Below are 25,510 nucleotides of genomic sequence, written 5' to 3' on the forward strand. Positions count from 1 at the left end.
TTTCAGGCAGATGGAGGAAATTTTTGTCCATCTAAACGTAGCTATTGACTCGTTCCACACTGCACCTTTCAGCTGAGTACACTTCCTTCCTTCTGATGAGGAGCTTAATCAGGATGACCTTTGACCTCTCGACGCCGTCCTCGATGGAAGTCCTGCTGTCTGATTCCTGAGTGGGCGACTAATTCTTGGCATCTCGCCGTGGCGTCTTATTCTGTCCATCAGCTCTGATCAGACAGGCTTCATGACGTCTGCCGTCCTTCATGCAGCGCGGCGGCAACACTGGGACCGTTCTTCAGAGTTTTTTAACTTTTAAGTGTGAATTCTTTCATCTGACAGCGGGACAGACTCGTTCCCCAGCATGGCAGAGATTTATGCAGAGCCTCATCGTCTCCAGCTACAACAGCATAAAGACCTGAGTGTTATATTCTTTACGGTTCCTCCTCGGAGGCTCAGCTGTTGAATTGTCCTTGATGTGTTCGGCACATTAAAGTAGGGCAAACACCGTAATCATCCACAACCTGTCCTAAGCAGATCAGGGGCAATAATATCACTTTCCAATATCTATTTTCACCTTAATCTCATTTCAAAACATGCTTTCTTCACTTAAATGATTGCTTTCTGTTGTTTACTGAGGACATTATGAACCACAGATATTTATTTAAGTTGATTCAGCTTAATTTGGATATGTGTTAATCTCTCTTCCACATTGTTTGCATGTCTGGAGAGCCCAGAGCTGGGCAAATGACTGGATGCAAAGCCGCGGGGGGGGATTAAGAGGAAAAACATGGGAGAAAAATAATCTGTAGGCAGGGTGACGTCATGTACTACAGGCCAGCGATGTGAAGGTGAGGCTGACTGCCATGGCAGGAGGCCTTCCAGCGTCGCCCTGCCTCTGCTCTGCAAGGTGCCTTTGCTCCCATTCCCCTTACTGGAGGGCAGCTCCACATACCAGTTCACCTACTTCACATATAATGAAGGCTTTAGGACTTAGGGCTGAGGACAAGGAAAATAGAGGAAAGAACATCCTTTTTTTTTTTTTTTTTTTTATTAATGTAAATCAGGACATTGCAGGTTAATGAATTATCAGTAACTCTGACTTAAACATGCTGAATTATAGCAAACAATGCTGATTTCCATCTGTTGTCCCCTGCAGGCAGGTATGAAGATGGAATAAAAGTAACAATGCAGACGAAGACTAAACAAAGTACCAATAAATCAGTTGTATGTTTATATAGCTGACAAATCTGGGGGTAATATTTGATAGGGGTGGGAAAATCGAATATAAAAAAATTGAATATTGGGATTTTTTGCTTCACAATTTTAAAAGTTTTTTTTTTGTTCTTAAAAAAAATCAATTTTTTTTAAATGAATGAAAATAATCCATTATAAAATTTTTGTCATTTTTATTGTTTTTATTGATCTCTTTACTTGTCATTTTGGGCATTATACCAGCAGAATGATAGTTTGGCTACTGTGTTTTTTTATATATATATATATGAATTTTTCATAAAAGAAAAAAAACAAGCAAATAAAGTTTCCTTTTTTGGGGGTTCTTTTTAATTTACAAAAATGAGCAAAATTGAAGAATTGTGAGAATTGCAATTTAAATCGAATTGGTACCCAAAAACTTGGAATTGAATCGAATGGAGACGAAAGCATATCGTCACAGCTCTAATATTGGATGAGGCCTTTTCATTCAAGGCAATTGGTTAAAAATAACTTTTATAAACTGCGTAATGTTGCGAAGCTCAGACCCACGGTGTCTAAACAAGAGCTTGAAACGATCATTCATGCATTGGTGTCCTCGCAGTTAGACTACTGCAACCTCTTCACCTGCATTAACAAGGAAGCTTTGACTCGCCTTCAGGCAGTCCATAAGTCAGCTGCGAGGCTTCTGACTAGAACCAGCAGGAGAGCCCAAATCACACCTGTGTTGAAGTTGCTTCACTGTTAAATATTGCATTTGATTTAAAATCTTGGTACTGTCTCTCCGAGCCCTACATGGACAGGATCCTAGTCACACTGAGGACTAAACAAAGACCTACAGCTCAGCTTAGAGGTCATCGTGCAACACCCATTGATGGTCCCATGAACCTGCATTAAAGCTCAGGGAGACCGGTCTTTTAGAGCTGTCGCGCCCCATCTTTGGAGGAGTTTTCCCAGGATCTCTGGACTCAGTAGATGCTTTTAAAAAGCTCCTAAAAACATCTTTGTTCAGGAGAGCATTTTAGTTCCAGGTAGACTCAGTGGTGCTCCTGTTCTGTATTTAGATTGTTGTGTTTTCTCTTCATGTTGCATGTTTTATTATTGTAAAGCACTTTGTGACCTTGTATCTGAAACGAGCTATATAAATAATCTAATTCAAAACAACTAAATGTCATGTAGAGATTTCCAGATATTTTTGTTTGATATGTTGCTATATCAATATCTCATATAAGATTATATAAGATATTGATTTTAAAAAAGCCAATACTGAACTCCCCTAACCAAACAATATCTCACAAACAGTGATAACTGATGAAATTACAATTAAAAGAGTATCTAATTGGAATTTTATTAAATAATTACATTAATGGTTATATAAACCATAGGAGGATACTGGCATTGGTAAAATTATAAATGATCAATGGATTAAAGATTAGGAGACATCAGTGAGTATATAAAGGAATGGTACATAAAAGAATTAATACGGTTATATTGACACTGTCGGTGTGATGACAGTTGTTCATTTTAAGTTTTAACAGGATTATTATTGGTTTGTACGGCTAACAGACAACAGGCGGTCCTCAGTTTCTGAACAAGTTCCGTTCCTACCACTGCGACATATCCCAAAATTCCGCGTAAGTCGTATTTTTATTCTTTAATACCCCATATTGCCCCCTTGTTTAATAAATAACGATCTAAATACACGTATTATACATTATACTAATAGAAAACGTCGTCTCAGCCTGTGTCACGTGTTGTGAGCTTATATGGACCCTTGTAACTTCAAAACTTGCTTTATTTTTTATTTATACTTATTTAATGAGCGTCGTAAAGTAAAAGACAACATAAGTCAAGAACCGCATAACCAGAGGACCGCCTGTAATACTTATTGTATCTGCCCTGGTTGAAAAGAGTCCACGCTCCTTACTGATGTCCACAATTGTTTATTTTCTTCTCTGCGGATTCATGGAACACCGTGAAACTGGAAATAACAGAGTGTTTTAACAACAACAACATCACATATTAGCTTTCACAGTGAATAAAATAAAAACACAGTCTTTACTGTGTACGCCACGTAAAACCAGTGGGAGATAGTTCAATTAGTGCAAACGTCCTTTTTACTGCCCATGATGTCTCTTTTTTTTGTCCGACTCCCGTTGTCACTTCCGGGTCATGTGACTCACGTAAACTTAACCCAACAGATTTTACCAAGTAAATTAAAAATTTACAACAGTAACCTTATGTGGCAGAATGCAAGTATGTGATTATAAACGTTTGTTAAAAAAAAAAAAGAAATTCTTACTACTGTTTCAACGTTGCCGTGGAAACGCATAAACAATCACACAAGCGTCAGCTACACTTATTTTGTGGTTTATTTGGGTTTCTTTTTTTAATAAGTGGGCATAAATTGATGGACTTTGAATATATTTGGATGCATTTCACAAAATTGGTATAATCTGTGCAAATTTATATTGGGATGGACAATAAAGTACCATTCATCCATCATCTGCCGCTTATCCGGGGTCGGATCACGGGGCAGCAGCCTAAGCAGGGAAGCCCAGACTTCCCTCTCCCCAGCCACATTTGCCAACTCTGCGGGGGGGATCCCGAGGCGTTCCCAGATATAATCCCTCCAGCGTGTCCTGGGTCTTCCCCGGGGTCTCCTCCCAGAGGGACGTGCCTGGAACACCTCACCAGGGAGGTCCAGGAGGCATCCTGACCAGATGCCCGAGCCACCTCAACTGGTTCCTCTTGATGCGGAGGAGCAGCGGCTCTATTCTGAGCCAAACAATAAAGTACATTCCTGAAAAACTAAAATGTTATTTAGTAACATTTTCAGATCCATTTCCTCTGAGCTTTTACATGAAGCCATGTGGTCAGGCTACAAAACATCTTACAGGCTTGGAGGCCTGGAGCACTTGTTTTCTGCTAAAAGGATTTCAAATCCCTGTGATTACAAAACTCCTGAAAGAAGCTGTATGTAGGAATTACTTCGGCTTCCAGTGCTAGTAGTACTACAGTCAGGCGCAACCGCTGCTCGGGTAATAGAGTGATTATCTTCAGAGATTGCAAAAATAACACAAACAGCACAATTAACTGCAGAAACTGAGAGGGAAGGATGACCAGAGACTTTGAATTTCATATAAAAACACTCAGAATTGTAAGGGAAAGATTGGTTTAATCTTATTTAATCCTCTAATTGTGGCTGATTTGTGTTGTGGACTCCAACAGGAAGAGTTATCATTTAACTATTTTACAGCTTCCACAAGTCGAATCCAAAACGCTAAACTTCCTGTTTGTGCTGTCTTTCATATTACTGTATTTCCGTGTTTGGCAGGTTATTTGACGGTCACCATTGAGCCTCTTCCTCCTACGGTCATTGGAGACACAGTCACGCTCAAGTGCAACTTCCAAACAGATGGAAACCTCCGAGAGATTGTGTGGTTTCAGGTGGGTCCATGTGTGCTTTGAGATGAATGTGGATGTAAAAGGAGCAACACAATGATGTTAAGTTATATTTACATCTTTATCCACACAGCAGTCAGGAGAATCTAAGGAGCTCAGGAGGCGTTCTGAAGATAAAAATAAAAAAATCTATTTTATTCTTGGACTGATTTGGCAAATTTCATAAACACTGCTTTGGGTAGAAAATTATCTTCATGTATTGATGGATAAAGAAACAGAGTTGTTCAATGATCTGTAAACCTGCCAGACAAAAGGATGTCATGGTATCATTTCTGGTATCATACTGGTATCATACTGGTATCATACTGGATTCAGACACTCCACACTGTAAAATACAAGACTGATGTCAATCATGTAACAGCTGTGAGTGTTTACTACGCTGTGCTGAATTCAGTAAAGAAATATTGCAACATATTGTCTGGCTTTTAGGATCATAATATATTACAGAATATCAAAACAAATTGCACCAGTAAAATGATGCAAATTAAAATCACCAGATTCTTGCCAATTCACACCCCTAAGACTTCAGCTGAATCAGATGAGAAGTGGTGACAGTGGGTGCAGGTTTCCCACAATGCTGTTCACTGCCGTTTACAACAAACAGACGTAAGACAGTTTCCGGTCTATAGGCCATAGTTTATTTTTATTATTGGTTTTTACGTCTATTTATTCAGTTTGTTTTATTGTTTTAATTCCGTATTCCTAGTATGACCTGTTGTTTTATTGTGTTATTTATTTGCATTTGAACTGTTTTATTCTGTTTTTATTTTGGCTGATTGTGTACAGCACTTTGTTTCAACTATGGTGGTTTTAAAGGGCTTTATAAATAAAGTTGTGTTTAATTGAGATAGTACATAACAAACACTCACTGTAAATATATATAAATAAGCAAAATAGAATAACACTAAGAAACTTTCATGCAAATTTTAATAAACATTTTGATTCGAGTATTAGTTTCTGAACAATACTTTCTGCCCACAGATTCATTCATGTGAATGAAAGTATGTTGGTCAGACTCCCACGATGTCCTGTGAATGAAGTGTGGATCATTTAATATTAAAAAGATCTGCTCACAATCAAACAGTTCCTGAAGTAACTCGGTTGTCTTTGTTAATTCAAAAGAACCGACTCGTTCATGAACATCACATGTATGATCAGTAAACATTTAAAAACCTTTAACAGTACACACAGTATCAATCATTTGTTTTAAAAGGAACATTCATCTAATTAATTGCTTGGTTTAGATTTTGTCCACATCATAGTCAAATTAATTTAACTTAATTTTCATTTTTATTTGACTTTCCTACGGCACAAGGTGGATCTTTGCTCTCACTAGTTTCTTATAGAACGTCCTGATGTTTTCATCTAAATCTGACAATAGAATTGATTAAAACCAAAGTTATTTTAACTTGTTACAAATGAAAGGTTGTTACACGTGGAAGATTTACTCTGGCATCTTTAAACAAGGGCGTGGATGAAACCTTGCATGAAACTTCACCTGCTCTAATTTAGGTGTGTGATTGTGTTACAGGTCATGGAAGGAGGCAACGCCAAGCAAAAGATTTTCACCTACGATGCCATGTACAACACCAGCTACACCCACATGGAAGACGGGCAGAGACGAGAGGACCTGGTGTACCAGTCAACAGTCAGGCAAGAGAGGATTTGTTGGTTTGCTCAGTTTGCACTGGAGAAGCGGGTTTGAAGGAATCCCAGTAGGCATTTTGCTGAAGAACTAATGGTGTGTTTTTACATGTTTTACATGGCTTATCTGCAGATCCATTATAATATTCACCATAACAACACCAATTAAAAAAAGACTATATGACTATTTCGTATGTGCTGTGAGGAAATAATTAAAAAAGAAGGTAGATAAAGGGTGAGAAGATGCCAGATGGCTGCCAGCAGTGGCTGGGATGTGATTTTCTGGCTAAAAAAGCAGGCGATCGCAGTTAGTCGCCATCTACCTGCACAGAGCCAAGTGACCAGACCAGCTGACAGCATGAGTCACACTACAAAAAAGTCACCTTTAAAGACTAATACAAAAAGTATGAGAATAGAGCATATTATGCCTAAAATAAGAAAACTTATCTTCCAACAGACCAAAACAAGTGAAAATATCTTTCCTCATCCAACCCAAAAATACCTTTAAATTAAGGGTTTATTACTGCCATCATTTTTATTCATACAAACAGAATTAATGTGACTTCTTTTCTCGTGCAGCTAGAAATTATTATTTGTGAAAAGCTATTTTTAGTAGTAATAATTTGTAGCTGTTGATATTCTAGGTATAGGTAATAAAATCATCTTACTGACATCATTAGGAACCAATCAGAAATAAAATACATGATCGTAATCATACTTTGGTGTCTGACAAAAGTGCAGCAGCTGCTGCTGAGATGGTGTCTTAAACACTTCAAATCAGTGCAACACTGAGAAAAGTTACATAGTGGGAAGAAATACCTTTCCAGAAAAAACAAAAAAAACAAATTTGACCTTGCTTAAATATGCACAGTTACAATGCTTAAAGATTAAAATGCTTAAAGATTAAAATGCATATTCTTTCCTACGTTTATGTTTTTGCAGTGTAGTCTACTCCACTCCCTAATCTACCCAGAGCCTACTGCAACATGTGTCCTGTCTAACCAAGTCTTACAACCCTACATCCAACCAAAAAGTCTATTTGAGCTTTATTTATGGCGACATATTTGGCCAGAGCAGATTATTATCCATGTTTTGAGACACATTGCAAAAACTGAAATCTAAGTAAGATTAGATCAGCATTATGTGAGCTTATTTTTTTTCTCTGTAAATATATTGCAGTTTTTATGTTGCACTGTTTAATGTGTTTATGTTCTGCCATGTGGTCCCAGCTTTCATTCCAGTTATTTTGACCATGAAAATGCAGCTAAGGGAGCTAACTGTACTTTATCACGGTACATCTTTCATTGTGCAACTAAAACCACCCATTCATTACTTCTACAACCACTCAGAAACATTCACATTACCAGTCAAAAGTTTGGACACACTTTCCCATTAAATCCACTTAACCACCTCAGATTAGCAGTTTATGCTCATGTAACAATAAGAGTGCTTGTTAAGTATTATTTTTGGATCTTTGCATCAACGTTTTTATATGTGAAGAACTAGAAGACAAAATAATCTGTATTATTGCATGAATGCTATGAGCATGTTTGCATTTATCCTGGAAACTTGTTGGGGTGGTTTGTGCTTTTCACATTTTGCAAATCAGCTGGATTTGAGGTAGCGCCATGCTTAAATAACCACTTTTTTGTTTTGTTTTTCCAAGTTGAAGTGATTTCCTGCACCAGCAGCAACACAAGCCCCGCCCTCTCTGCAATTCAACCAATCAGAAGCCACCTCCAAAATTGAAATTAAAGAGGAGGGAAAAAATATCAATCCCTGAGGAGGAAGCATGAATAACAATCTTGTTTTAGGGGCAACAGGAGAAAGTTGTCCACCGATTGGAAATGAAAAGCTCATCTTGAGAAAAGATCGTGGCGGGTCTTCTTGAAAAGAAACGATTCTGTTAAAATGTTGTAACTGTGCATACGAACAGGCTTCCTGAGGTCCAAATGGGTGACGATGGCCTGTACGAGTGCCACGTTGGCATCTATGACAGAAGCTCCAGAGACAAAGTGATTCTAGCATCCAGCAGCATCACGCTCACCGTCATTGGTTTGTATTCATCTTCACTTGTGCTCCAACGCATTTTAATGGTTATATCGGAGAGCTGATGTGCAGGGAACCATTCTTACCTGTTCCAGATTAAAGTTCATCCAATTGTAGTCTAAATATTTTGATGGCTTCGCTGTATTTTGTCTACAGTACCTCCCAAGTCCATCTCGGTGGAGGCAGCCAACAGCCCAGCTCCATTCAGCCGCTACGAAGCCCAGAACTTCACTCTGGTCTGCGTTGTTAAGGGAGCAAAGCCGGCTCCTGTGGTGAGATGAAGCAGTTTTACTCGTCTCTCCTGTAACAACGGCTTCTTTTTGCTAAGAAAACACACCTCATGAGTCATTTTTCATGACTCCAGACACCTTTTTCATGACTTTGAAAGAACTCTAAAACGTAAGCGGGTGCGTGATAAAATTAAACTTGCTGGTACTTTCAGTGCAGAACCAAAACGGGAACACCGCTGGATTTGAAATGTTAATGTTCACACGCGCACACACACACACATGCACTCACAAACAAATACAGCCTGAAGCGGCTTGAAAGTTTGAAATGAAAAAGCTATTTCGAGCTTTGGTCTGTACCCTTCGGTGACCTCGGTGGAGAAAGTATTTGGAATTATCATCAGAGGATTAGAGAACAGCCGCATATGGTGACAGGATGAAATCCAGAGAAGAGTCAGTTCACTTGTATGAATGATTAATAATTTGCAGTAGATGTTCACAGACTTATAAAAACACACCTTCAGCCCAAACTATCATAGACAGTTCAACAAAATGCTGGTGTCGGAAAGTGAAGACTCATGCATGAGGAAGTTTTTTTCCTCATTTTCCAAAATCAAAGTTCAGCTTATAAGACAACGTATGAAAAATATCAGAGGGGGGAAATATTTCTCTAATTAGGACTTAAATGCTACATAAAGCCTGAAAATAGAAGCTCATAAAATGTAGAAACCTCCCTGTGGTATTTATTAGGGCTGTAATGATATCCTTTTGTCTAAATTCATTCTGTGTTTTTTGGGTGCCGATTTGATTTAAATTCCGGTTCTCATAATTCTTCGATATTGTTGAATTTTGTAGATTAAAAACAAAATAAATGAAAAAACTTTATTTGCTCGTCTTTTTTCTTGATTTCCATTAGAAAAAAAAAAAAAAACACAGTAGCCTGATTATCATTCTGCTGCTATAATGCCCAAGAAGACAAGTAAAGAGATCAATAAAAACAATAAAAATTACAAAAACTTTAGAAATGGATTATTTTTTATTTATTTGGAAAAAATTGATTTAACAAAAATTATATATATATATATATAAATATAAATTTTTAAATTGTGAAGCAAAAAAGTCCCCTAGTATCTATAATCAACTGGAGGTTTTTAAGGCAGTTTCGCCCACTTATGTATGTAAATAGAGACTTCAGTTTCAAAGGCTCATACGTCCTGTTGAGTTCATCCACTAGTGGGCAGTGCTGAGTTCAGAGTGCACTTCTGGTTGGTAGCGGTGTCCGTCCAAAAACGCCAGATTTTTCCTGTTCTCAACCAAGCGGCAACCTCCGGCGGTTAAAAGTGAAGCCTATGCGGAAGTGCATAAAACTGCAGTTCCCCCCTCATCCACTAGGGGCTGCAAAACAGAGCAAATCCCCATAGACTCAAGAGCACTCAAAGATGATAACTTTCCACCGTGTGTTTATTCTGTCTGTTCAGTGTTTGTTCCTTTATGAAACAAGATATAAATATGTGCAGACGCAAAGAAAGAAGACAAAAAGAAACATAAGTATTCATGTAGAACTGATGCCAGCTTCCAGATCCAGATGGGAGCTTTCTATTCATCACTGACACAAGTATTTCATATTATTTCAGTCATTTTTAAATTTACATTTGAATGTCAGTATTTTCCGGCTTTACTAGATACCAGACCATCAGAACTACAGCTACAGGGTTAGGGGTTAGTCCTAAACAGCTTCTTACCCCACCCCCCAACATTAAACTCTTCTTCATTTCTTCTTATTAAGCTGTTGGTGCAGAGCTGCAGGTAAATACCACGATGCTAATTCTGTGTGAATCTGAGGCTGAAAGAGAGAAACTTCTGGAGAATTTTGAAATTCCTGCTTATTTTTTGTTTGCTTACAGACATGGGGCACATTCAGGTAAAAGGACATAAAGTCACCATATTTTACTATGAACATCATGCGCACACTGAGAGAAAAGGAAGCTAAGGTGGCTAACAGGCTAACAGTACTTTGTGGTGATGGGACAGAAAAGTAATCACCTGTTGCGGCTACAAACATTCAGAAATAGGAGTACTTCCAATGAGGGTGTGTGTGTGAGTGTGTAAGTTAGTAAATAAAGTCTGCATGTATGTTAAAAACTGTGTTCATACTTGAGTGTCGTCTGCATACGGTAGGACCATAGCAGCTGACGCTGGTGCAGCGTGCTCTCACACATGTTGCAGTTTCTCTTCACATAAATTCAGTGAGAAACTCCAGAAATCTCGGAACTTAAACCAACCAATCAGATTGAAGTACTTCTGCATAACCCTGCTGCATAGCAGGAGTGCACATGTCGAGCCTCTGCAGGCCTACACACAGCAGTGACGCCGTAACCGACCTTACGCAGGTGGCGAGCGCGAACAAATCCAGCTTTAGTCTGTCCAACATTAAAAGCCACATCATCAGGAATTCTTATTATCTGTTGCAGGTATTGAGGAAGGATTTGAAGGGTCTACCCTGCATTCTTGTCTGAGCTGTGACTACTGATGTTATTTAAGAGTCTGTCAATAAATCGCTGACGTTAAGTGAACATTTTCTGGAGGCAAAAGGATTTTATGAAGGATTCACGCCACTGCCAAACAGGCAACGAGGACCATCAATCTGACTCCGACTGCGGAGCTTGACTGGTTTGAGAAAACCAGCCAGTAAGGGGAATATTGCAGCAAAACAGAGAGACTTTAAAACTCAGGAATCAAGAATGAGATGAAACTGAGACAATGATAAAATAAGTTTAACCAAATGATGAATCCTATTTCATATTTAGAAATGAGGAGTTTTGATGTATAAAACAGGGAAAAGCTCCAGCTGCACATTGACTGTTAAATCAACAAGCACAATGGATGTTTCTTCTCCTCCACCTGCTGCTCTTGTCCCTATCTTTCAGGTGTATTTCAAACGGGATGGCGAGCTCATCGATGTGTTCCCAACGGTCCAGTCTTCCTCCTCAGCGGGATATCAAACCAAGAGCTCTGCTCCAGATAAGAGCTTGGGAATGAGTCAGGCAGGACTGTGGAGTTCCCAGGTTCTCCCCAGGGCAGATCTTGATGACACCAAACTCCAAAAGTCCCAGTCCCTCGTGGAGGAAGAGGAAAAGTCGACCCAGCTCAGCCAAAACGACCCAGATGCTCTCCAGCAGGGCCAAGAGGAGGAGTCCAAGTTAGAAGCCGAATCGACCACAGAGGTGATCCCAGAGACGGTGGTGAGCCGGGAGTTTCCCCGCTGGGTCCAAAGCAGTGACCCGCTCTACTACTTCCAGCACTGGCAGCAGGCAACAGGGGATGGCACCATGGAGGTGAAAGCGATGCTGACCTGGAGCCTCAACCCCCAGCTGGACAACGAGGCTCTGTTCAGCTGTGAGGTCAAGCACCCAGCTCTGTCCATGCCCATGCAGGCCGAGGTCACGCTCGGTGAGTCATGCCCCCATCAGATGAGCTGTAACGCTTTGAAAGGTTACGGCAGAAGCAACAGTTCCTACGGACGGTGTGTCAGAGTGAAATGTGTGTCGTAACAAGCCAGCAGGGAACGGAGTTAACTGAACTTCCCTAGTAAAATAGTCTGTAATCAAAAAGTGTTTTCCAGGAATCTGTCTGCATTCCTGTTTCCATCCAACAGCTCGGTGGCTTGAAGCTTCATCCCCCCCAGTGCAGTTAAAAGTTTCACTTATTTAAAACTCAGTGGTGCCATTTTCTCCCTCCACGCCTTGCTGTAGCCATGGTAACAGGATCCACTGTAGAGACAGATCAGTTCCACGCTCAGTCCTTTAGCTGCGACCTGATAGGTGACACAGTTCTGCACTGCTTTTCACTTTAAAAGGAGCAAAATGCGAAGTCGTTTACCGCCTGTAGACTAGGGCTGCAGAATTAATCGGATTTTGATCGTGATCACAATTTTGGTGGCCACAATTAAATAAACCTGATTGTCAACGATATTTACATTCAGAACGTGAGTTCTGCTGCAGCGTCTCTGATCACTCAGGTTCTCTACCAGTAGTCTGCCAACCACCAGGTGGTGAACGCGTGGTTAAGGCTTCATTCAGCTGCCTAAATACCAGGCGTGCACATCATTCACCAGCAGCCAGTTAAGTATCGTTGGATTGGTTGGACATTTGAGGTCCATATTTTTCCTGTTGCAGGAGAAACGAATTGTTTTGATTAAACAGCTGACTGAAGTGGTAAAAAATACAAACATTTTTATAACGCGTGGCATTAAAATACATTAACCCGGCTGCGTGCACAACCTGTCCTGCCGCGAACGAAGTTGCTCGTTAAATGTGAAATAAGCAGCTTCACTGTACAAAAAGCAGACATCGCCGCCCGCATCGATCCCTCCCGGCTTCAAACGAAGCTTCTTGTGGAGGATCTAACGAGTTTTAGACTGATAAGAGAAAGTCATGTTGAGAATGGAAGATACAGCTGCATCAAAACACCGGATAAGAAATATGAAATTCCTTCCTGTAATTAAGGGGCGTGGCCTGCGCTGTATGAAAAATGTCCAGGAAATAATGAGGGAGTGATATATATATATATATATATATATATATATATATATATATATATATATATATATATATATATATATATATATATATATATATATATATACCCCGCCCCATTCTCCCCGCCTGGAGAATGGGGCGGGGTCAGATATTGGGCGGAGTTGGATGTCAAGTGGGCGTGGTTACATGGGCAATGGGTGTTAGGGGGTAGAGTTAGGGTTCAGCAATGGCCACCAATTAAAATATTGAGAGGGTGAGGTTGAACATCCAGCCCCATCCAATATCCAACCCCGCCTTATTCTTCAGTCTGCAGCCGAGACCCTCTCAACAAACATGCAGAGTGTAAACACACTGAGCAAAACAATGTCACCACCTTGTGGGAAATGTGGGAGTAACTTATAACATTCATGTTACTTACGGCATCTCCAGGTCAAACTATCCCCCTCAGCTCTGGCAGGGCTCTGTACTATCAGGTGTTGACTCCCTTGCAGCAGTTATCTCTCTCTGGATACGAGATCCTTCTCCCGAAGTCCCAGCAGATGTTGGCATCTCTCACATCGTTGAGGTGGAGTTGCTTTAGTAGCTCAAACATAAATACACAGGAAACATAACTCTCCAAACCTGCATGTTGCGTTTCCTTAATCAAGTTTATCTCAGAGGTGGCCAAGCATGCTCCTCCACATCCACCATCCTGCAACTTCTAGATGCATCCCTGCTGCAACACACCTGAATCAAATGAGTTTCGTTAAAAGTCCTCTGCAGACTTTCACAACAAGGACGTCTTAGATTAACTGACATATAACTCAGAAAACATCCACAGTGCCACCTTTTTACCCATTAACGCATGAATTTGGGTTCATTTAAATTAAAACAAAATAAATACATGAAATGTTCAGGTAAAAAATGTAAAAAAGGAAAAAACAAATCAAAGTAAAATTCATTTTCAAATAAATTACTAACAATTAGTAAATAAGAATTAATTTTAAAAAAATGAAAAAATAAGAGTAAAAGGATGGAAATAAGTAAATTCAATAAATCAATGAGATAAAAAAAGAAACAAAAGCCAGAAATGATAAATCAGACATTTATGACAGCAAACATAAAAGGTTTAATGTGACTTTAGTGTGTTTGTGCCTAATCCTAACCAGGTAGTTGTTATCCTAAACTTAACCAAGTAAACTTTTTCATGGTTTTTTTTAATGGTCGTGACTTGAAATCTCCTCATTTCAGTTTGTGATGCTCCCCCATCTCCCCCCCATCTCCCCCCATCTCCCCTCCACCTCCCCTCCACCTCCCCCCCATCTCCCCTCCACCTCCCCCCCACCTCACCCCCATCTCCCCCCATCTCCCCCCACCTCCCCCCCACCTCACCCCCATCTCCCCCCATCTCCCCCCACCTCCCCCCCACCTCCCCCCCATCTCCCCCCCACCTCACCCCCATCTCCCCCCATCTCCCCCCACCTCCCCCCCACCTCACCCCCATCTCCCCCCATCTCCCCTCCACCTCACCCCCATCTCCCCCCATCTCCCCCCACCTCCCCCCCACCTCCCCCCCATCTCCCCCCATCTCCCCTCCACCTCACCCCCATCTCCCCCCCATCTCCCCCCATCTCCCCCCCATCTCCCCTCCACCTCACCCCCATCTCCCCTCCACCTCACCCCCATCTCCCCCCCATCTCCCCCCATCTCCCCCCACCTCCCCCCCACCTCCCCCCCATCTCCCCCCATCTCCCCTCCACCTCACCCCCATCTCCCCTCCACCTCACCCCCATCTCCCCCCCATCTCCCCTCCACCTCACCCCCATCTCCCCTCCACCTCCCCCCCACCTCCCCTCCACCTCACCCCCATCTCCCCCCATCTCCCCTCCACCTCACCCCCATCTCCCCCCATCTCCCCCCATCTCCCCTCCACCTCACCCCCATCTCCCCCCATCTCCCCTCCACCTCACCCCCATCTCCCCTTCACCTCCCCCCCATCTCCCCCCCATCTCCCCTCCACCTCACCCCATCTCCCCTCCACCTCCCCCCCATCTCCCCTCCACCTCACCCCCATCTCCCCCCATCTCCCCCCATCTCCCCTCCACCTCACCCCCATCTCCCCTCCACCTCACCCCCATCTCCCCTTCACCTCCCCCCCATCTCCCCCCCATCTCCCCTCCACCTCACCCCATCTCCCCTCCACCTCCCCCCCACCTCCCCTCCACCTCACCCCCATCTCCCCCCATCTCCCCTCCACCTCACCCCCATCTCCCCCCATCTCCCCCCATCTCCCCTCCACCTCACCCCCATCTCCCCCCATCTCCCCTCCACCTCACCCCCATCTCCCCTCCACCTCACCCCCATCTCCCCTTCACCTCCCCCCCATCTCCCCCCCATCTCCCCTCCACCTCACCCCATCTCCCCTCCACCTCCCCCCATCTCCCCTCCACCTCCCCCCCATCTCCCCTCCACCTCCCCTCCACCTCCCCCCCATCTCCCCCCATCTCCCCTCCATCTCCCCTTCACCTCCCCCCCATCTCCCCCCCATCTCCCCTCCACCTCACCCCATCTCCCCTCCACCTCCCCCCATCTCCCCTCCACCTCCCCTCCACCTCCCCCCCATCTCCCCCCATCTCCCCTCCATCTCCCCCCCATCTCCCCTTCACCTCCCCCCCATCTCCCCTCCATCTCCCCCCCACCTCCCCTCCACCTCCCCCCATCTCCCCTCCACCTCCCCCCCATCTCCCCTCCACCTCCCCTCCACCTCCCCCCCACCTCCCCTCCACCTCCCCCCCATCTCCCCCCCATCTCCCCTCCACCTCCCCTCCACCTCCCCCCCATCTCCCCCCATCTCCCCTTCACCTCCCCCCCATCTCCCCTCCACCTCCCCCTCCATCTCCCCTCCACCTCCCCCCATCTCCCCTCCACCTCCCCTCCACCTCCCCCCCATCTCCCCCCATCTCCCCTTCACCTCCCCCCCATCTCCCCTCCACCTCCCCCCCATCTCCCCTCCACCTCCCCCCCATCTCCCCCCCATCTCCCCTCCACCTCCCCTCCACCTCCCCCCCATCTCCCCTCCACCTCCCCTCCACCTCCCCCCCATCTCCCCCCCCATCTCCCCTCCACCTCCCCTCCACCTCCCCCCCATCTCCCCCCATCTCCCCTTCACCTCCCCCCATCTCCCCTCCACCTCCCCCTCCATCTCCCCCCCACCTCCCCTCCATCTCCCCTCCATCTCCCCCCCTCCTCCCCTCCATCTCCCCCCCACCTCCCCTCCATCTCCCCCCATCTCCCCCCATCTCCCCTCCATCTCCCCCCCACCTCCCCCCATCTCCCCTCCATCTCCCCCCCATCTCCCCTCCATCTCCCCCCCCATCTCCCCCCCACCTCCCCTCCATCTCCCCCCCACCTCCCCTCCATCTCCCCTCCACCCCCCCATCTCCCCTCCATCTCCCCCCCATCTCCCCCCCATCTCCCCTCCATCTCCCCCCCACCTCCCCTCCACCTCCCCCCACCTCCCCTCCACCTCCCCCCCATCTCCCCTCCATCTCCCCTCCATCTCCCCCCCATCTCCCCCCCACCTCCCCTCCACCTCCCCTCCATCTCCCCCCCACCTCCCCCCATCTCCCCTCCACCTCCCCCCCATCTCCCCTCCATCTCCCCCCCACCTCCCCCCATCTCCCCTCCACCTCCCCTCCACCTCCCCCCCATCTCCCCTCCATCTCCCCCCATCTCCCCTCCATCTCCCCCCATCTCCCCCCATCTCCCCTCCACCTCACCCCCATCTCCCCCCATCTCCCCCCACCTCCCCTCCACCTCCCCCCCATCTCCCCCCCATCTCCCCTCCACCTCCCCCCCATCTCCCCCCATCTCCCCTCCACCTCCCCCCATCTCCCCCCCATCTCCCCTCCACCTCACCCCCATCTCCCCTCCACCTCCCCCCCATCTCCCCCCCATCTCCCCTCCACCTCACCCCCATCTCCCCTCCACCTCCCCTTCACCTCCCCCCCATCTCCCCTCCATCTCCCCCCCACCTCCCCTCCACCTCCCCCCCATCTCCCCCCCATCTCCCCTCCACCTCCCCTCCACCTCCCCCCCATCTCCCCCCATCTCCCCCCATCTCCCCTTCACCTCCCCCCCATCTCCCCTCCACCTCCCCCCATCTCCCCTCCACCTCCCCCCCACCTCCCCTCCACCTCCCCTCCACCTCCCCTCCATCTCCCCCCCACCTCCCCTCCATCTCCCCCCATCTCCCCCCATCTCCCCTCCATCTCCCCCCCACCTCCCCCCATCTCCCCTCCATCTCCCCTCCACCCCCCCCATCTCCCCTCCATCTCCCCCCCACCTCCCCCCATCTCCCCCCCACCTCCCCCCCACCTCCCCTCCATCTCCCCTCCACCTCCCCTCCATCTCCCCCCCATCTCCCCTCCATCTCCCCCCATCTCCCCCCATCTCCCCTCCACCTCACCCCCATCTCCCCCCCATCTCCCCTCCACCTCCCCCCATCTCCCCCCCATCTCCCCTCCACCTCACCCCATCTCCCCTTCACCTCCCCCCCATCTCCCCTCCATCTCCCCCCCACCTCCCCTCCACCTCCCCCCCATCTCCCCCCCATCTCCCCTCCACCTCCCCTCCACCTCCCCCCCATCTCCCCCCATCTCCCCCCATCTCCCCTTCACCTCCCCCCCATCTCCCCTCCACCTCCCCCCATCTCCCCTCCACCTCCCCCCCACCTCCCCTCCACCTCCCCTCCATCTCCCCCCCACCTCCCCTCCATCTCCCCCCATCTCCCCCCACCTCCCCTCCATCTCCCCCCATCTCCCCCCATCTCCCCTCCACCTCCCCCCCACCTCCCCTCCATCTCCCCTCCACCTCCCCTCCATCTCCCCCCCATCTCCCCTCCATCTCCCCCCATCTCCCCTCCACCTCACCCCCATCTCCCCCCCATCTCCCCTCCACCTCCCCCCATCTCCCCCCCATCTCCCCTCCACCTCACCCCATCTCCCCTTCACCTCCCCCCCATCTCCCCCCCACCTCCCCTCCACCTCCCCTCCATCTCCCCCCCACCTCCCCCCACCTCCCCCCATCTCCCCCCATCTCCCCTCCATCTCCCCTCCATAAATCATCGAGGTGGAGGGGAGATGGGGTGAGGTGGAGGGGAGATGGGGGGGAGATGGGGGGAGGTGGAGGGGAGATGGGGGGGAGATGGGGGGGAGGTGAAGGGGAGATGGGGGTGAGGTGGAGGGGAGATGGGGGGAGATGGGGGTGAGGTGGAGGGGAGATGGGGGGGAGATGGGGGGAGATGGGGGTGAGGTGGAGGGGAGATGGGGGGAGATGGGGGTGAGGTGGAGGGGAGATGGGGGGGAGATGGACATGACAAACAAAAGAACACACTTCCATCCCCTCCCGACATGCAGCTTAACTCCGCTCCTCCATGTGAACAAACCCTTTCTGATGATTAATTCTGATGGAGCGAGTGGCTGGATTTATTCTCCACAGCAGGAATTAGATGTGTTAACTAATGCACAGCTGCTCTGGGCTGCCAACATTTAACTGCGACGATTTAAACTCACACAGAGCAGCGAACAAACCATGAAGACCAGTCAGCCCATTTAGCTGTAGTCTAACACATCACACACACACACACACACGCGTAGACTACAAGCTACAGGTAGGTGTCACACACAGGTTCCTGTTATTTCTGACTCAGCTGGTCAGATAATGACAGCAGACACTAAAAACCAGAGCAAACATGAAAGACAGACAAAAAATCATCTGTGAGTTTAACAGGAATTAATCAGGATGATCCTGATCATGCAGCGCAGCAGGAGTCTTCATGTGATCCAACATGCTGTCTGACTCTTCCTTCAGCTGCTCCCAGGGGCCCCAGGTTAACCATGACGCCCAGCAGGGCCAAGGTGGGCGACACGGTGCGGATCACCGTCCAGGGCTTCCAGCTCGGACCCTCTGCAGTGAGTTTCTGACACACACACTCCTCCACCAGAGGATTTAACAGTGAAGTGGAAAGCGAGGTTTTGGATTGAAGGCTTTGCTTCCTGTCTTCAGTTTCTTCGTGTTCTCTGTGACATCCAGCTTCCATGTTGTCACCGGCTGTGTGGCATGCTAAATCTCTTAAAGAGCGCCGCTCTGTTTGTTATAGATTTGCGGCTGAATGGTGTTAAAATGCTTCAAAGCAGGTTACAGGACTGCAGAGATTATGACTGTTGTTGCAGTTTCTTGAATAAGCAGATTAGGGCTGATCTGAAGATGCTCTCATGGCCGTGCACATGATCCTTTCCGAGAATATGCCAGCCAGCCGTGCAGATTTGGGCCTCCTGGGTAGAAATGTTACCAGAAGTGTTAGGAGCTGAGATGCGATCAGCTCTGATGCTCTGTGTGTCTGCTGGCAGAGCAGAACAACATCTAAAGTCCAAATCTCATTTGCACAGACTGAAGTCTTCCCTGAGCCCATGTTCACCTGGACCAGGGTTGGTGGAAGCTTGCTGGATGGCAGAGAGAAGCACGATGGAAGGGAGCTGGTGCTGGAGAGGGTTCCTGCTGAGCTCAATGGGTCCATGTTCCGCTGCACAGCGCAGAACCCGCTGGGCTCCACAGACACACACACCCGCCTCATCGTGTTTGGTGAGTCGATATCTGTTAGATCAACTCCACCGACTCCTTATTCACACACTGATTTTGTCCTACAGACAACCCAAGACTGAAGAAGGAAAAGGAGCATTATATACGTAAGTTCAATGTTGACGTGTGTGTGGTGCAAAAATATAAAAATTACAACTAAATGATCAAAACTCACCAAGAAATATGACATATTTCTTATATTTAATTATGTATGGATGATCACTTTCAATCAGCACCTCAAAATCTGAGACCATGGTCCTCAGCCGGAATAGGGTGGATTGCCCTCTCCGGGTCGGGAGTGAGGTCCTGCCTCAAGTGGAGGAGTTTAAATATCTCGGGGTCTTGTTCACGAGTGAGGGAAGGATGGAGCGTGAGGTCGACAGACGGATCGGTGCGGCGTCTGCAGTAATGCGGACTCTGCGCCGGTCTGTCGTGGTGAAGAAGGAGCTGAGCCAGAAGGCAAAGCTCTCGATTTACCAGTCGATCTACGTTCCTACCCTCACCTATGGTCATGAGCTGTGGGTCGTGACCGAAAGAACCAGATCTCGTATACAGGCGGCTGAAATGAGTTTCCTCCGCAGGGTGGCCGGGCTCTCCCTTAGAGATAGGGTGAGGAGCTCAGTCATCCGGGAGGGGCTCAGAGTAGAGCCGCTGCTCCTTCGCATCGAGAGGAACCAGTTGAGGTGGCTCGGGCATCTGGTCAGGATGCCTCCTGGACCTCCCTGGTGAGGTGTTCCAGGCACATCCCTCTGGGAGGAGACCCCGGGGAAGACCCAGGACACGCTGGAGGGATTACATCTCTCGGCTGGCCTGGGAACGCCTCGGGATCCCCCCCGCAGAGTTGGCAAATGTGGCTGGGTAGAGGGAAGTCTGGGCTTCCCTGCTTAGGCTGCTGCCCCCACGGCCCGACCCCGGATAAGCGGCAGAAGATGGATGGATGGATGGATGGATGGATGGATGGATGGATGATCACTTTCAAGCCAAAAACCATTTAAATGAGAAATGAAAAAGTTTCTGCAGCTTGATGCGACTGTCAACATCTGGTTGTAGTGCATCACTTCCACCACAAGGTGGCGACAATTCACCAAACAGAAGAGAAATTCACTGTTGCACAAAAATTAAAAAAGAAAACGTGCAAAGCAACAGATAAGATCCTGCAAAAAGCTCCAAGTGCAATTCCTAAAATATTATTATTAATAATAATAATAATAAAAATAATAAAAATAATTTACTTCACACAGTTCTACATGGCAACACCTGCTTCCAACTGGACTCGCAGCAGTCTGACAAGCATCAGATGCAATTCGCTTTGGAGAAAAGCGTCTGCTAAATGACTGCAGAATAGAATAGAATAGAATAGAATTTTCTTTATTACACCAAAGTCCCATTGAGATTAAAACCCTCTTTTTAAAGGGAGTCCTGTCAAGAGGCAGAAGAAAGTATCAGTTTCAGCAACGTCACAATTACAATTACTTACAAATAAAAAAAAAACAGTTACAGATTAAGGAGGCTGTTGTGGTTCAGAGAGCAGCAGACAGCTGTTTAATCTCAAGCCACACAAATTGACATTTCTCTCTTCCTCTTCAGGACCTCCCCTCAAAGCTTGAATTTATTTCCATAGCACATTTAAAAAAAACAAAACAAAAACAACCAAAGTACTGCATTTTCAGAATCAAAGCACAAAAAAAAAACAGATCCAGTAAAAATGATCATAAAAATTAAACTTTTTAGGAAGACTAAGAAACACCCAAAGGCTTAGAAAATAAATGAGTTTCTACTTTAGCCTTGAAGATATCTCAGGAAGGCGATCCCAAAGCTTCGGAGCTACAGGAAAAAGCCCGACCACCCCATCTTACTGCTGTAGACGAGTTGACAGCAGTGGATCAGCAGATCTAAAACATCTAGTCATGTTAGATGAGCCGAGGAGTTCTGCAAACCGTGTAAAATAACCTTCAACACAAGGCCAGATGCTCCTGGAAGCCGGTTAAAAGCATCGTTTCTACAGCACTGAGATGCAACTTTTAAATGTTCTTCCATGGCTTTCAGTTCTACTCAGCTTCTACTTCATTTTTACTGTTTCTATTTAACTACACAGAAGCAATGAGATTTATATTAAACTATGGTGAAACCTGCATCATGACCCTTTAGGATTACATTTAGAGCGAATACAGAGCAAACAGAAGCAGCATGAAGCCTGCTGGACATGAAAATACATTGTCCATGTATACTTTAGTTGCACATATCTGCTCTTTGTGTCTGAATTCTATCATTTAACATTGTTATGTCTACATTTAAGATGTACAGAACAACTTTAATTTGATCCAAGTTATGTTTTTATTCTCAGCCTCTGAGCTGGATTAGCTTCTGGATTATCTGCACGACTTACCACTGTCCTGGTTTACTCTCTAAACATCTTGGTTTTATCACTGCCAGTTAGAAAACTTCTCATCTTTATGAAGCAGCTCTCTCCTGTCCATGCGGTCCTGCAGACCCCCTTCTGGCTCAGGACCCCAGCCTGCTTTGCCTGTTGGCAAGCGGCTGTAAAAGCTTGAGCTCCGCTGGTTTGAGCCATGTTTATTTTTGAGAACGTCGCCAGTAGAAAGAGTCTAGTAAAACCCACTCAGCTGGAGTTTGGCCTGAGATGCTGACGCCTGTTCGAGTTCCAATAAATGATGCATTCAAGTGCACGAGTCGGTGACCTTAGTGACAGTGACGGTGGAAAGACTTCAGGTCAACTTAAAGTCACCAGAATCCTTTACAGACATTTTCCTTGTCTAGCCTCCAGATTCTGCACTCAGGAAGACTTTTTACACGATGCAGCATTTACTGGAACCGTTACTAGAGAGAGATTACTGGTCATTATGGTTATATTAGCCAATTTCATGTACAAATAAGGTCAAATTAGCAAGAAAATAACCTGAAATGTGTCAGTTTTCTCAGGATGATCCTGCTCTGCCTTTAATCACCGCTGCACAAACACTTTGAATTATTCAATAACAAGAAAAACTTGCTTTGAGCCAAATCACAAAACATTTGACCTTTTTTTTCATCATCAGCTGTTTAAGTTTGCACATCTGTCACATCTGGTAGTTTGATGATGTTTCCGTCCTGTAGCGGTCCAGACAGACAAACTTTACCACCAACCAAAGCATATTGGTGAAATGATGCAGTATAAACATGCATGTTGACGTAGAGCCACATCTTTTACAAGCTGCATTCACTTCCACTTGGATAGTTGAGTTCTACCAAAGTAAAAGCCTGTTTATGCTGAATATTTGTTAGAATTTGATACTCTGGGGTCGGGATGCACCGATACTGATACCAGTATCGGTCAATTCCAAGCATGTGTACTCAGATTTGGTATTAATAAAAGTGTACTGATACCACACTAGTCAAGCCAGCGCAGGTGTGTATGATTACATGCTTCGGACACGTTTTAAAAGAAATTAATGCCTTGAATGTTAAAATGTGACATTTCTTGTTACACTAAAAGCAGATCTTTGTTTGAAAACCTCACATTTATAGTTGTATTTAGGTAAAATGTGCCAAATCCGAATAAAACTTGTTGAAATTGTTGGATCTGTAATGTTATCATGTTTGTATTGGTGAGGTAACTTTAGAAAGGATGGGTCATTTATAACAACCTAATGAAATCTGACACAGTTATGACTAAGGAGGCCAGATGTCACGCTTTGTGTGGGATCGTCCCGCATTTCTGCTTTTCACACGTCTCACAAAACGGATGTCCCGCATCGTTACGACCAGGCTTCACTCTTTGTGAAGGAAAAAAAAACAAACAAAACAAAACTGACTTTTACAAATTGACACTCGTGTCAATCAAACTAGGAGGCGGGACTTAATGCACATCTAGGATGTAACTAACGAAAATAAATCAATAGAAAAACAACTGATTGATCATGGAGGACAGGGAGACGACCGCAGCGAAGAAGAAAAGAAAGTTTTGTTACAACAAAGACTGGGAAAGCAGATATTCCTGGGTTAAACCTGTTCCAGGAGACTGTGAGGGTATTTTGTGATGTTTGTAATATTTCTATGTCTCACGGTGGAGAACATGACGTGAAACGGCTCCAAAAATCCAAGAGTCAGATAAAAAAGGCGCCACTCAGAGGGAGGCTTCCCAGTCAATGGACATGTTCCTGATGAAGCCTCGACTGCTCATTCTGATTGATTCTTTATAACGTGAAACAAACAAGGAAATAGTGTGCAAGCTTTTACTGTTTCCCTTTGTCAGAGAACTTAAATTTCAATAAAAACAAAATATAATAACCGGTTATGTTTGGATAGTGATTTTATTACCAAAGAGCAGAATATAAAGTTTATTTTTAAAAACTTTGTCAGGACAGAGTGGAATCTCACTTTGTCCCACATTTGGTGAGAGAAGATCTGGTCAACCTAGTTATAACAGAAATAATAACCATCTTTACAATAATGTTCACATAAACACATCTGGTATCGGCAGATATTTAGATATCGGTGCATCCCTGCTCTGGGCGTGGCACCTGGGTGGGGGCTGCAGGGAATATTTCCTTGTTTTTAACAAGCAAAACTAAATCCTGTGCTTCCTGCTTGTGTGCAGCCATCAACGCGGGCGCCCGGCAACACTCCATCCTGGTAAAGTCCTCCCTGCTGCTGCTGATATTCACCTGCCAGCTGACATGACCCTGCTGACCCCAGACCAGCACCGCGCCCCGCCTGCCAGTCGCTGAGCCTCCATCAGGAGGAAACACCTACCTGCTGATCCAGCATCCGACTCCGGAGCCTCTTCATGCTGCGACGCTATTGGAGGATGACGACTCCGTTTGTGGCCAATCAGCACCAGATTCTCATGCTGATCCTGGACCAGATGGCTCCTCCTGTGGAGTCTGCATGAAGGGAGAGCTTCCACTTCCTGAAGAGCGTCCGTTTCTCTGCACGTCTCAGAAGACGACAAAACTCTTCTTCTGCTCCTCTGCTGTGCCGATACTGAAACAGGATTATTTAACCCTTTTACTCCAGCGACTAGAAGCACCCAGAAACCTACACACACACACACACACACACACACACACACACACACACACACTGGGATTTATAAAGGAAGTGTGTGTGTGTGTGTGTGTGTGTGTGTGAGGAGGTGGACACACGCTCTGATGCATTATTACATCATATAGAAATATATAGTTGGAGAATTTCAGCCTGGTACGATGAGTTCGATGCATCAGGATACAAACAGAAGCTGCTTCTTCTTCTCTGCTTTTTAGATCCTATCAGTAGTCTGAGTGAACTGAGGCTTTACGCTGCAGGGGTCATCGGGAGGATGGCGAGTCGTCAGGCCTGTGTCCTGCTCTACGTTCCCATTAACTCTCTAACTGGGACAGGACACACACCATCATGCAGTGTTTACATCTTCCTCCTGATGATGATGATGATGATGGAGGCGTGGACACAGGGGAAGGTGGAGGTGACTCCTGAAGCCGACAGGGAGCTGCAGTCTCATCACGCTGATCCTTCTCTTCCTTCCTGCTGCTGAATCATGATGAATTCTAACATCTGAAACCTTCATCTGTAAACGACGACCTGACATGTGGACTGGAACGGTTTAGACCTGCAGTCTACAGGTCAGGTCCCGAGTCATTAGGATGGAGATTTCTCTCCTTTTGGAAATATTTCAGCTTTAAAAATTAATAAACAACATCAAGCAGCAAAAGGTTTGTGCGTGTGGACCATGGACTGTCCAGTTCTGGTCCCAGAGGGTCCACAGTC

At 46.0% G+C, this 25,510-nt stretch overlaps 1 protein-coding gene across 1 annotated transcript in view; it reads left to right on the plus strand.

Moving 5' to 3' along the window:
• The window catches only part of LOC306754575 (immunoglobulin superfamily member 21-like), a gene marked incomplete at both ends in the record, with an annotated part of 33,628 nt that extends 9,201 nt beyond the window's left edge, over positions 1-24,427 (plus strand). Inside the window, 10 exons of the mRNA XM_079238593.1 lie at positions 1,154-1,157; positions 4,438-4,656; positions 6,203-6,324; positions 8,252-8,370; positions 8,521-8,636; positions 11,519-12,041; positions 18,980-19,080; positions 19,558-19,750; positions 19,816-19,854; positions 24,345-24,427. Of these exons, the coding sequence (XP_079094719.1) occupies positions 1,154-1,157; positions 4,438-4,656; positions 6,203-6,324; positions 8,252-8,370; positions 8,521-8,636; positions 11,519-12,041; positions 18,980-19,080; positions 19,558-19,750; positions 19,816-19,854; positions 24,345-24,427 (1,519 nt within the window). The remainder of the gene's footprint in view (positions 1-1,153; positions 1,158-4,437; positions 4,657-6,202; positions 6,325-8,251; positions 8,371-8,520; positions 8,637-11,518; positions 12,042-18,979; positions 19,081-19,557; positions 19,751-19,815; positions 19,855-24,344) is intronic.
• Between the last annotated feature and the right edge of the window lie 1,083 nt (positions 24,428-25,510).

This window comes from Telmatherina bonti (genome assembly GCF_933228915.1).
Source record: "Telmatherina bonti genome assembly, chromosome: 4".
In the NCBI taxonomy this organism is placed as follows: domain Eukaryota; kingdom Metazoa; phylum Chordata; class Actinopteri; order Atheriniformes; family Telmatherinidae; genus Telmatherina; species Telmatherina bonti.